Source organism: Schistocerca serialis, chromosome 3 (genome assembly GCF_023864345.2).
Source record: "Schistocerca serialis cubense isolate TAMUIC-IGC-003099 chromosome 3, iqSchSeri2.2, whole genome shotgun sequence".
In the NCBI taxonomy this organism is placed as follows: Eukaryota; Metazoa; Arthropoda; class Insecta; order Orthoptera; family Acrididae; genus Schistocerca; species Schistocerca serialis.
Window position 1 is genome coordinate 1,013,152,606 of NC_064640.1, and position 12,049 is coordinate 1,013,164,654.

Sequence of the window (12,049 nt, forward strand, 5' to 3'; positions counted from 1 at the left end):
GTCTACTTTACTTTAGTGTTCATCCTAAGTTTGCCAGGAACTCAACTATAAGGTTACAAGGTGATCTGTGGAAAAGTTGTCTGAAAGCCACTCACAGTGGGGAAAAAAAATAGTCGAGGTTGCAGCCAACGTGGCAGCACGTAATTTCAAAGACGACCTAACAGGCATTATGGAAATTATGAACATGCTTGAACTTAGGGTAAGACCAACCTGTTACAACTTCTACACAAAATCAGATGGAAAGAATCTGCTCTTCTAACAGTGGATGACAGATGGTGCCAAAAAGGCCAGCAGGACAACCACGGACACAAAAAAGATGGAGGAAGACCTACATTTGGATTTGGAAGGATTGCTGTAGGGTCCAGGGATCACTGACTAGAAGCATGTTTAACTTAACTACCACAAATGTAATCCAATACTTTAAATGTGTCCTTCTCAAAACTGTATTTTCCAAATTGGCAAGTAACATAACCTGAGAATGGAACATATGAGTTTAGTTGGAATTTGATGCTGGTATTCTAAACTGAACTCTCTACCAGCATACGTAGCCATTTTGCGAGATCTTCTAAAGTCTATTTTTGGTGCACACTTTTGTGTTTATGTTTTGGACAAAAAACATGATATTTGTTTGAACATGTCACCATTTTATTATAACTTGATATTTTTCAATTATCCTATGTATGCTGATAGAAAATATATTGAAAATGACTCGCACAATTAGTTTTTACAGGTCTAATAGGAGGGCTTCAGAAATTCCTGATGATGACCTATGTTCTGGGTGTAAGGGGTCTTTCAACCTGATGCAGCAGTTACAGAGAGTGTCTGATGTGTGGACACAAAAATGATTTCTTAAAGACAAAAGTGTAAGGAATAAAACTATATCATCAGAATGGTTATTAATTTTTATTTTACCTGAAACAAAAATAAAGTCACGAAAATCACCTACTTTTTTTGCTCTCAAAGAGGGTTACCCTTCAACATCAAAATCTTCAAAACATTGTACATCAGTAGAGATCAAACTAATGTTTTTTGAATGTACTGAAAAACATAAACCCATACAGTACATCACATATGAATGTAATGTTTATGAAATAAAATAGTGAGTTTAACTGTACCAGGGTGTATACATGGATAAGGAAAAAAAATTCCCCGAGTTTTTCCCGGATTTCCCAGTTAAAAATACACTTTCTCCTGGGTGACAGTATATTTTCCCTTATCAATCCTTTGAATGGTTATGGTTTTATACATGGACATACAATCTCACGGCACAAAACTCAGGGGAAAAAAAAGACACGTTTTGGAAACATCTTTGATGTGCAGCAACATGTACGCTGTGTATTTTCGTATTACGAAAGTATACACTGGAATTCCACCAAACACCACATGTTACTTTCTGAAGCATTGAAATCGAGATTTCGATGCACTTTTGTAGGCCGCTCGTAGCTCATGTCACGTGATCTCGCCAGACGATGACAGCGGGTATTCAGAGCATAGGACACGTGATGTAGTCGGCCAACAGCAACATCACTGTTAAGTAGCACGAACACACAAACAGGGAAAGTTAATAGTTTAAATTAATATACATAGTGTTGCTACAAGAAAAGCAAAGTTTTCACATATAATATTGGTCTCAAGCTGCAAGAGAAGCTACGCTTTTGCATATACTGTTGATCTTTTTTGGCGTATTACACTTGAAATCTATCGCACAAAAGTGCCAGTAAAATTTTTAATGACGACATAAATGTTTGATCTTCAGGGTTCGAAATTCTTCTAAATGGCGCGTCATCAAGGAGTTGATTTTTAAATGAGAGTCAAACGCTCTGTGATTTAATAAATTCATGGTACATTCTTGCACATAATCAAAATATCCATGGGTGTACTGCCCGTCTACAATGTCCAACGGGCACAATATTTCGGCGATCATACATGTTGCCATCATCAGCCGGGAGAAACTCAAGAATCACATTCTTGCACATAGTTCAACTTACGTAAAAGTTTATTTACTTTCAAAGTAACGCTTTTCAAACGACTATTCGCAATATTTTCCCGCTGCCTATTAGAAATAGGTTCGTTTCAGCAGTTGCCAGAAAGCGCAGATGACAGGCGACACCGCGCTTGGGTAGCTATCATGACGTACGAAGCCCATATGTACGTACATGTAAAACATTGAAAGATCATACATTATGTCATAAAAGAAACAAGACATCAGAGGATACTGCAAGAGCATCAGAATTCCGTGAACAATATTAAAATGTGCACATTTAACCCGTAACTGGTGATGGTTGGGTGTCAGATACTCAGCTAAATCTTTGAAGCCCCATTATTACCAAATTGTCCTATACCTTCAAGTCAGTTTGTTGCAAGTCGGCCTGAAGCGTGGTACTCAACAGAGCAGTGAGTTGTTTGATTTTAGACGTGATTTTTTAAAGTTACTGGGTATTTTTAACCCAACCTCACTAGTTATGGAACTTTTTTTTTTGGAATATTCTCGTATTCTATTTTATAGGTGGTATGGCATCTAGCAGGTTTCCTGTGATAACTAATAACCCTGAATGCAGTTCTCATCAAAGCAATGAGTTTATTTGATTCGTTATTACTAGAAACTCTGCTTATTGATAACCACGTTAGTTACCCTGAGATTTTCTCGTTTTCCAATTTTCAGCTGACATGCCATCTAAAAGGTGGTCTATGAAACCTAGTGACTGGGTGAGATCTATACTGAATGAGTCAGAGTGAATGTAGTAGGGATGAAAATTTTATAGAACAAGGTTTACAGAGTGCCCATGAAACCAAATCAGAGCAAAAAGTATGTGAAGTTGAGAATGATGTGCATGGTATACCTAATGCCACAGTTCCTGGACCATAACCAAGTTCACTAAAACCACCACATTCCTTTGAAACAGACACATGGTCATCAAATGAAAACAAACCCCTTTCAAAAAGGCAGAATCGTCAATACGAGCGAAAGAAGTATTATGGGAAGAACCGTTTCATATGGTCCAAAAAACCTCCAGTTTCAAATGTTCGCACAAGGAAACATAATATCGTTTCACATTTACTGGGAATAATTGGCCCTGCTAAAGCCCTTAGTCAGATTTGTAGACCCCAGACTGCCTGGACGCTACTTTTTAGTGAGAGAATACTGAATGAAATAATTCTGCAAACCAATAAAAAAACTGGCCCCTCATGAGGGAAAAGTTGTCTGATGACACAAGAACTGTCTAGAAAGACTTGGATCTGATCGAGTTCAAGGCTTTTTTGGGGGTTCTCATGTTCACAGCCATCTTCAAATCTAATAATGAAGATCTTCTAGCTATGTTTGCAACCGACGGTACTGGTCGTGATATTTTTCGTTGTACAATGTCACTGAAGAGGGTCTTTGTGTTACTGCTCAGTATACGTTTCGATGACGCCTCAGACAGAGATGTGAGGAAAAAATGTGATGCAACAACTCCTATAAAATGGGTTTTCCAAGAGTTTATGAAAAACTGTATGGCTAGTTACTCAATTGGAATGTACGCTTGCATTGACAAAATGTTGGTGGGCTTTCGTGGTCGATGCCACTTTAAAATGTATATACCCAGCAAACCTAGAAAATATGGACTCAAAATAATGGCTTTGGAAGATGCAAAAACCCACTACTTGCTAAACGCCTACATTTACTCCGGAGAGGATAGTGATGGCAGAACACTCACTGATGAGGAGAAGAAATTTTCCAAGCCAACTCAAGCAGTGTTGCAATTGACCAAACCCATTATCGGAAGTAACTGCAATATCACAGCAGATAATTAGTTTTCGTCCATTGCCCTCGTACAGGAACTACGTAAAAGGGGCTTGACATACACAGGAACACAGCGAAAAAATAAACAAGAAATACCGAAAGAATTTTTACGTGCCAAGGAAAGAAAAGTAGGAGAAGCTCTCTAAGGTTTCACAAAGTAGACAACACTACTCTCTTATGTACCAAAGAAAGGCAAGGCCATCCTACTTGTATTCTCATTGCATCATACCCAGTCAACTAATCCAGAAACCCAGAAACCAGAAATCATTGCCTTTTATAACAACACAAAAGGTGGGGTCGACACCTTAGATGAGAAATGCACAGTATACTCAACAAGTCGATGCCGAAGGCAATGGCCATTAGCCATATTTTTCACTCTAATGCACATTAGCCTAGTGAATGCCTATGTTATCTACTGTGGATTCCCAGGGAATCCAGAGCTAACCAGATTGGAATACATCAAAAATCCTGCCAAGGAACTCGTAGACCCTCATCTCAATCGTCGACTTCAAAATGACCATTTGCCCTGTGAATTGCGGCTAAACATCAGCAGAATTCTCAAGATACCTGTTCCATGTGAAGCCAGACAAGACTTGGGCAAACAAGTGAGGTGTAAGAAGTGCCCACCAGGCTCTGACAGAAAAACGAAAAAGGTCTGTAACAGCTGCATCGTACAGATTTGCGGAGCCTGCACGATTCCTGCATGCCAAGATTGCGTAGAGTAATGGCTTGCCAATTCTTCTGTGTGTAATAACTTGTCAAAAAATAATGTGTTTTTATAAAGGTTCATTGTTGCTTTATACTGTAATATTCAAATTTGGTTTATTTGTTTATAAAAAATTTGCAGATATAGGTATTTCATGACATGTTGCAAAATTTGTTATGGACTTACATATATTTGAAAAATTGTCTATTCTGTTCACTGTAAATAATTTTCTGCTGGCAAAAGTTGTTCAGAGATGTCAATAAAAGTTACTTCTGCAATGTATGTAGAAACTTTTCATTTCTCCTTCACCACTGACGTATGAGGGCCATGGAAATTATTGGGTACCTATAACCCAACCTCATCAGTTGTGTTACAAAAATATCACCTCACCAGTTACAGGTTAAAGTGCATACTTAAAGTGCACATTCGTATGTCCGGATTCCCAATGAAGTAGACCTTGACCTGATATTAAGCTTTTCACTGTGGTTTTCGGGATGTAAATTTTCTTGGAGCACCAGTACTGTATTATATCATGTTTGGTTCTTTATTATGACATAATGCCATATGTGCTAGAAAATGAAAATGTGCACAATGCAGGGAACAGTTGAAACTAGCCAGTACTGTGGAATTAAACATTTCGTTTCAAATACATTGACTGCCTCTGCGGAAAAGGTTAACAAAAGTCAAATTTCTTTAGCAGACAGACAAAAATAACTTCATTGTTCCACAAGGTGATTAATCCTTGACTGTCAGAAAGGTGGAAATAAAATAAAATATGAAACTAATGACATATTTTAGTCTTTCATAATTATGTGAGTGTGTTTTAATTCATTTGATAGCTACCAGCCACAGATATCTGTTTTGTTTTCATTTGACATGAGAGTTAAAGAAGGGGAAACAGCAAAATAACTAAATGTAAACACGGGTCATGTGGACACTACCCACTGAAACTCAGACTGCTCTGCCCATCAGCAAAGGGTCTACGACATTTGCGAACTGAGTCAATACTAAAAAAAAATCGAATTTTCAAAAATATGTTCATCTTGTAGCGCACATCCTTCTGAAAAGTCTGAAACATAAAACATATGTATTCGAGGAAATGTAAGCCATATTATTTGGTCTTAAGTATGCCAAAATATAATGCCACGCCTCTTGATAAAGCATTTTTCTACCGCACGTCCAAACTATATTCAGGCGAGTGGAAATTGAAATGTCCTGTGGTGCCTCTCCTGCTCCCAGTCGGACGGTTTGACAGCCTGCCCCTCTTTCAAAAAATCTCACAATTAATAGCAGATGGGATTATTTGTAATCGAGAGAACAAGAACTCTTCAGAAAATCTGAACTCTTTATTGCCTATTAGTTAATAACTTGCTGATTTGTGTGACATAAAATTAAAGAAAGGATATATAAAACCAATACTGACAAGAGATAAGTGAGAAATTACACATTTCTTCCAACCTTAGCTCCTAGCATTTTTTTCTCTCTAATCTTGCTACAGCTTTACATGGCGTGCTTTCCTTCCTGCAAAAGAATCTATTACCTCATCAAAGTTCATCAAACGTTTTGCTACATGAAAAATCTAAATTTCGTTATGTAATACTGAAAAAGCTGTTAATACAAATAATACCCAAGACTGGTGTGGTTTCTCGATCTGATTACGTCTATTTTGTAACTCTGCTAGATAAAACAAAATAGACCTTTATAATATGGCAGCAATTTTGTAACACACCAAATAAATGAGACTGTTTCGGCACAAATGGCCATTTTTATAACACGACAGAATATAATCCACGAAGTACAAATATCAAATGCTTATTAGGCCTATTACAAGCAAAAAGCTTTATGATAGGAAATAGTTTTACATTTCATTCATATCCACCAGCTTCTCAAGCATGAGACTGAAAACTAATATTACAAAATTTTTATATAAATTTGGAATCATCTTATTCTTCCATAATTTGTGTGATGTCCCCGTTTCTTCTCCTTCCTCGTTCTAACAAACAATCTTGTCATCACCAATTCTGTAGCTATTCCTGCCATTGTCAAAATCTGTTTGCCAATTAACTTCACTAACCCTGTCAGAATCACAGGTTTAGTTATCCCGTGATTATTGTCCGGTTAGGCGTTATTACGTGTTCAAACAACACATTTTCCGGGTTACTTTCAGAGTAGAACTTACAAGTCTGCTAGCCGGGGACTGTAGAACTGGTCCTTACTAATGTAGCGACCTGGCCAAAAATTTTCTGTCAAAATTTCATTTTCTTGGAAGATAATATGTAATCTTTCGCACCTGTTATTCCTGTTAGTCATTTATTTCCATTCTGGTAGTCTGAATCTATGGATTTCGCTAGTAATTATAACAATACTGATCATTCGCAAACCCAATCAACCACATAATCAGACAGCGATTGGCATTCATCCGTTCGGCTTTACTCCCTCAGCTCAATATTGAGGAAAGTTTGTTTCTAGATGTGACGAGGATTCTCCTAACAGTCATCATGTACATTATGCATGCATTCAAAAGTCAACTTATGATTCATTCAGAAATCAACTTAAAATGTGTTCAAAAACCAACAGGGAAGCATTTCAAAATCATATGAATAATCGATAGACAAACGTGCGCTGGATGCTAGGCGCTTTGTGAAACAAGTCCCCCCCCCCCCCCCGAAGAACATAAATTTACCGCCCCCTTTTCCCAGTAGCATCTAGCTGCTTGCTGCAACTGCTTGCACAGCCAACAGCCACATTCCTATAGTCAGAAGTGGGAGAATCTGCTACCCAAACATGACTCAACTGCACAAGCGCATGAGCTCATGGTAATTGCTAAAACAAATCGACTGTAAACAGTTGCAACTTCACGCTCACTGGAGGCAATTTGTTGTTATGAAGCACTGCATAGTCTACCTAAAGCCTTTGACACATTTTCAATTGGCAGACGCTTGCACGAGCACTGTGTGTCGTCGTCGTATATGGCGCATTTCCTTTGCAATTTAAGTTATTTTCATTTTTTTCTCTCATTTATGTTTTATTGTTGAAGTATTATTCTGCAGTAGCAGGATACAGTAATATCCTTTGATAGAGTATCGGTTCTTACCAGTCAAAATTCCAAAAATTTAATTGAAAACTCAAACAATGAAAAATTCCCGGAATTCTAAAAATATCCTGGGTTTTTCCCGGTTTTCTCCCGGATGAAAAAATTCCCAGGTTTTTCCCGGATCTCCCAGTTGTCCCGGATCGTATACACCCTGTGTACATGAGGTGAATGGCAGAATCACATAGCACAGGAAATTAATGAAAGTAATGCCTAGACAAGCAATGTACCTCCAATTAATTACTTATTGAATCAAAATCATGGGCTGTGTATAACAGTCTGCAACAAAAACCAAATTCAGAATCTTTTCTAAGTGGGTAAATCAAGTGTAATGTTGGTAACTTTCATTACAACACTCGTGATAAACTATTAACTTGTGACCAGAAAAGCATTCAACTCAACCAATGTCGGGAATCATCTAAAATCAACACTTGTGCCAACATGTATCATAGCAAAAGGCATTACAAAGATTTCATATTTAAATAAAGTCATCCACATTTCTCCATCTTCTGATTAAAGAACACTTAATGCACAAGACAGAACACGGAAGAAAAAAGGTAAGAACACTAAAAGAAAAGATACATACAAATTATTTCTTAATATAGTAAATAATGAGTAACAGGTTTAACAATAAATTCCACAATTTCTGATAAGCTCTTCACTACTATCATTCAGATTCTACATAATACTTCTAGCTAATTTTTAAAAGCATTATGAGTCTACTAACTGGTTTGGACTGCAAACAGTGTTACCTTAATAACTATGATTTGTAATGCACAGACTGATTATAGAATATAGATTAAACTAGACAGCAGAATGTGACACAAAATGTATGGCTTGTATGCTATTTACCTTCTCTCTTTAATACTCCAACAGGTACCAGAACACTTGGAAGTGGCTGATGCACAGCACTAGCAGCTTGTTCTAATGGTGGTATTGTAGAGCAGTACTCCATAGGATTGTTAGGGTTTGGCTGCCTACCCAAAGGAGTTCCCGATGAAGTAAGGCTATTTTCATTATTTGAAACTGCAGGTGTGTCGATGTTTTCCACATGGTCGTTTATGAATGCTGGCAACAAATTTAAATAATGTTTATTCACATGCTACACTACTGCTACTGCTACTACCACTACCACCGCCACCACCACTGCTTCCGCATCCAATACCCACAGCAGTTAAAGTTGTGCATAAAATATCTATATTATATATCAGTTTTCCTTTACTGATATATTATAAAACATCATCACATGGCGATCACAGATAGTAATAACAACAACCAAATGCCTCTCAGACTTTCAAATATACTGCAACAGATTTGGCTTTTTCCACAAATTTTCCTTGCAACCACAAAAAAAGTTACACACTTATTGGTAACTTACAATAATGTTAGATTTAATATTAATTTAAGCAAAGTGGAGAGAAGCAAAGAGCAAGCAGTTTCAATTCCGACATGTTCTGACAGTCACATGTTAATACATACCACAACAGGCAGGCATATATTCTACAATAAGAACAGTTCAATAACTCACTCACAGCCTAAAGAATGGCAACCTTCCCAGTAATTTCCCCATTCATGTCTCCTCACCCCCACTGTGTCAACCCATCTGCCCATTTTCCCCTTCCCTGCTTCTCTACTTTTCTGCTCCCCATTCCCACACTCCCCCCCCCCCCCCCACTCCCCCCACCCCACCTCCTTGCCCAATAGCCTCCAGATGCTGTCCCCTGCAGTCTTGTCTTGCCTCCATCTAGTCCCTACACACTCTGCCAGACAGCGGTCTTCTTTCCACACACTCATACTCTGTTATTCGTACCCCTTCCCTACCCAGTTATTCGTACCCCTTCCCTGTTCCACACCAGACACAACACATTGCAGTCTGGCCAGAGATGCCAGACATAGTGGTCATGTGTGTGTGTGTGTGTGTGTGTGTGTGTGTGTGTGTGTGTGTGTGTGTGTGTTCCTTTCTTTTCTGAACAAGGCACTGTCCAAAAGCTAAGTGTGTAATCAATCATCTTTTCGTTGCAGCTGTCTGCGACTCAACATGTCATCTTTGCAGTGAGTAGCAGTTTATACTTTCCATAATTGTCAATTTTGGAGTTCTTTGTTTCCAAACCCTGAATTCCAAGTCAGGTGATTGCTTGAATAATGCACACTTTGTTTTCTACAAATTCCTCAGCATTTCCATGCCAGGGGTTCTTTACTTGAAACAGCATTTAGGTCAGATCAGACCCACCATCTAATTACCGGTGAATTAGAAGTTAAAATGAAAGTAGTTATTTTTTCAATGTATAAATTAATTTTTAGCTCTTTTCATCTTTTTTTATCTCAGTTATGTTCTAGTAAGTGCTGCATAAGCAACATCTTGTATCTAATACATTGTGTACTCTCAGACAACACAAGCAAACCTACTCTGCCCAGGAAACTGGAGCACTTATGAAAATTTGTAAGCATGAATAAAAGCCTACATAATCCATCCCCATCTCAGAAACTCAAATAACTGGTTTTGACATAATTCATTCTTTTCCACATCATAGTTTGCTTACGTTATCTTTGTTTTGCACTATCTTAAAAATATCTTTATGCAAAAATTATGGTGACCCTGCAATGAGTAAATTCTTTCTGCATTCCAGCAGGTTCATTTGTTGTAAGCAAGAACTACTCAAGGTCACACCAAAGTTCTTGGGAAGCATTCTTTTATTATTGCTTCATTTTACTTCTAACCACCCAGTGCCAAGCGAAGGAATTAAATTCACTACTTAATAGAAAAACCATGAGCTGCACAAATTATACAAAATAACAGATTTGGCAAAAGAGGTTACACATTACTGAGCTTCTATTTAACACTCATTCATCTCATGGCACATACTCATCTTCTGTTGTCTTTTTTTTTTTTCCTTTATTCTTATATGTAGGTATCAGTGCTGCCCTTATGTCCTAGGCAAGAAAATCATGATCATAATCCTGATCCAAACATAAGGTTCCAAAATTTAATAATGAAAAAGTTTGAAATTGAAGTTTGTTGTAAGTCACCTAGTGCTCTCATTATGAAACACTGGGTGAATACAGTCTGGGTAATTAGTGTTCCATTTTAAGCAAAAGCAAGGTTGTCATGCATCTCAGTGTTTGATGTCATATTTCCTGAACCATGCGCCATACAATGCTACATAAGGGGCACTCAAACAAAGATGAGACACATTGAAAGCAATAAATAAACTGTTTATTATTTCAAAAGTAGCCAGCATAACTGTTAACGCACGTTATCCACTGTGAGACAAAATGGTCCACACTTTCATGGAAATGTGTTTTCAGTTGCCTATGGAACCATGGTTGTGCCAAGGCATGCACATCTTCATCCAAAGCAAATCGACAGGCACGAATATCTTTCTTCAGGACCAAAGTTGTTTCAACTACATTGTAGAAATTTCACTGGGACCATACAGTCTCGATCTTCCCCCATGCGATTTCCATATTTTTGGAGTCCTGAAGAAAGACATTCATAGCCATGGACTTGCTTCGGGTGAAGAGGTGTATGAATGCGTACAATCATGGTTCTGTAGGCAACTGCAAATGTTTTTGCATCAAGGCATTCACCACCTTGTTTCACAATGTTATTAACAGATATGGTGATTACTTTTGAAACAATAAAGAGTTTACTTACTTTCTTTCCATCTGTCCGACTTTCATTGGCTGCCCCTTATAATTTTGCAGGCACATTTTGTGATATACCGAGTGATCAAAAAGTCAATATAAATTTGAAAACTTAATAAATCACGGAATAATGTAGATAGAGAGGTAAAAAATTGACACACATGCTTGGAATGACATGGGGTTTTTTTAAAAAAAAAAAAAAGAGCAAAGTATTGGTAGACGGGTGAAAGATCTCTTGCGCGCGTCATTTGGTGATGATCGCATGCTCAGCCGCCACTTTCGTCATGATTGGCCTCCCAGGTCCCCAGACCTCAGTCCGTGCGATTATTGGCTTTGCGGTCACCGGAAGTCGTAAGTGTATCGTGATCGACCGACATCTCTAGGGATGCTGAAAGACAACATCCGATGCCAATGCCTCACCATAACTCCGGACATGCTTTACAGTGCTGTTCACACAATTATTCTTCGACTACAGTTATTGTTGAGGAATGATGGTGGAGATATTGAGCATTTCCTGTAAAGAACATCATCTTTGCTTTGTGTTACTTTGTTATGCTAATTATTGCTATTCTGATCAGATGAAGCGCCATCTGCCGAACATTTTTTGAACTTTTATATTTTTTGGTTCTAATAAAACCCCATGTCATTCCAAGCATGTGTGTCAATTTGTACCTCTCTATCTCCATTATTCTGTGATTTATTCAATTTTCAAATTTATACTGACTTTTTGATCACCCAGTATGTAGATACTGTCTGTAAACAGTGTCGCAAATAGAGTCAGTGATAAAAAGTTTCATACAGGTTTGAAATTGTGTGTCAATTCTGC

At 37.9% G+C, this 12,049-nt stretch overlaps 1 protein-coding gene across 1 annotated transcript in view; it reads right to left on the minus strand.

Annotated features, from left to right (window-relative positions):
• Positions 1–12,049, minus strand: part of LOC126471471 (zinc finger FYVE domain-containing protein 9) — a 429,993-nt gene that overhangs the window by 212,465 nt on the left and 205,479 nt on the right. Inside the window, exon 6 of the mRNA XM_050099668.1 lies at positions 8,431–8,646. Coding sequence (XP_049955625.1) covers positions 8,431–8,646 — 216 coding nt within the window. The remainder of the gene's footprint in view (positions 1–8,430; positions 8,647–12,049) is intronic.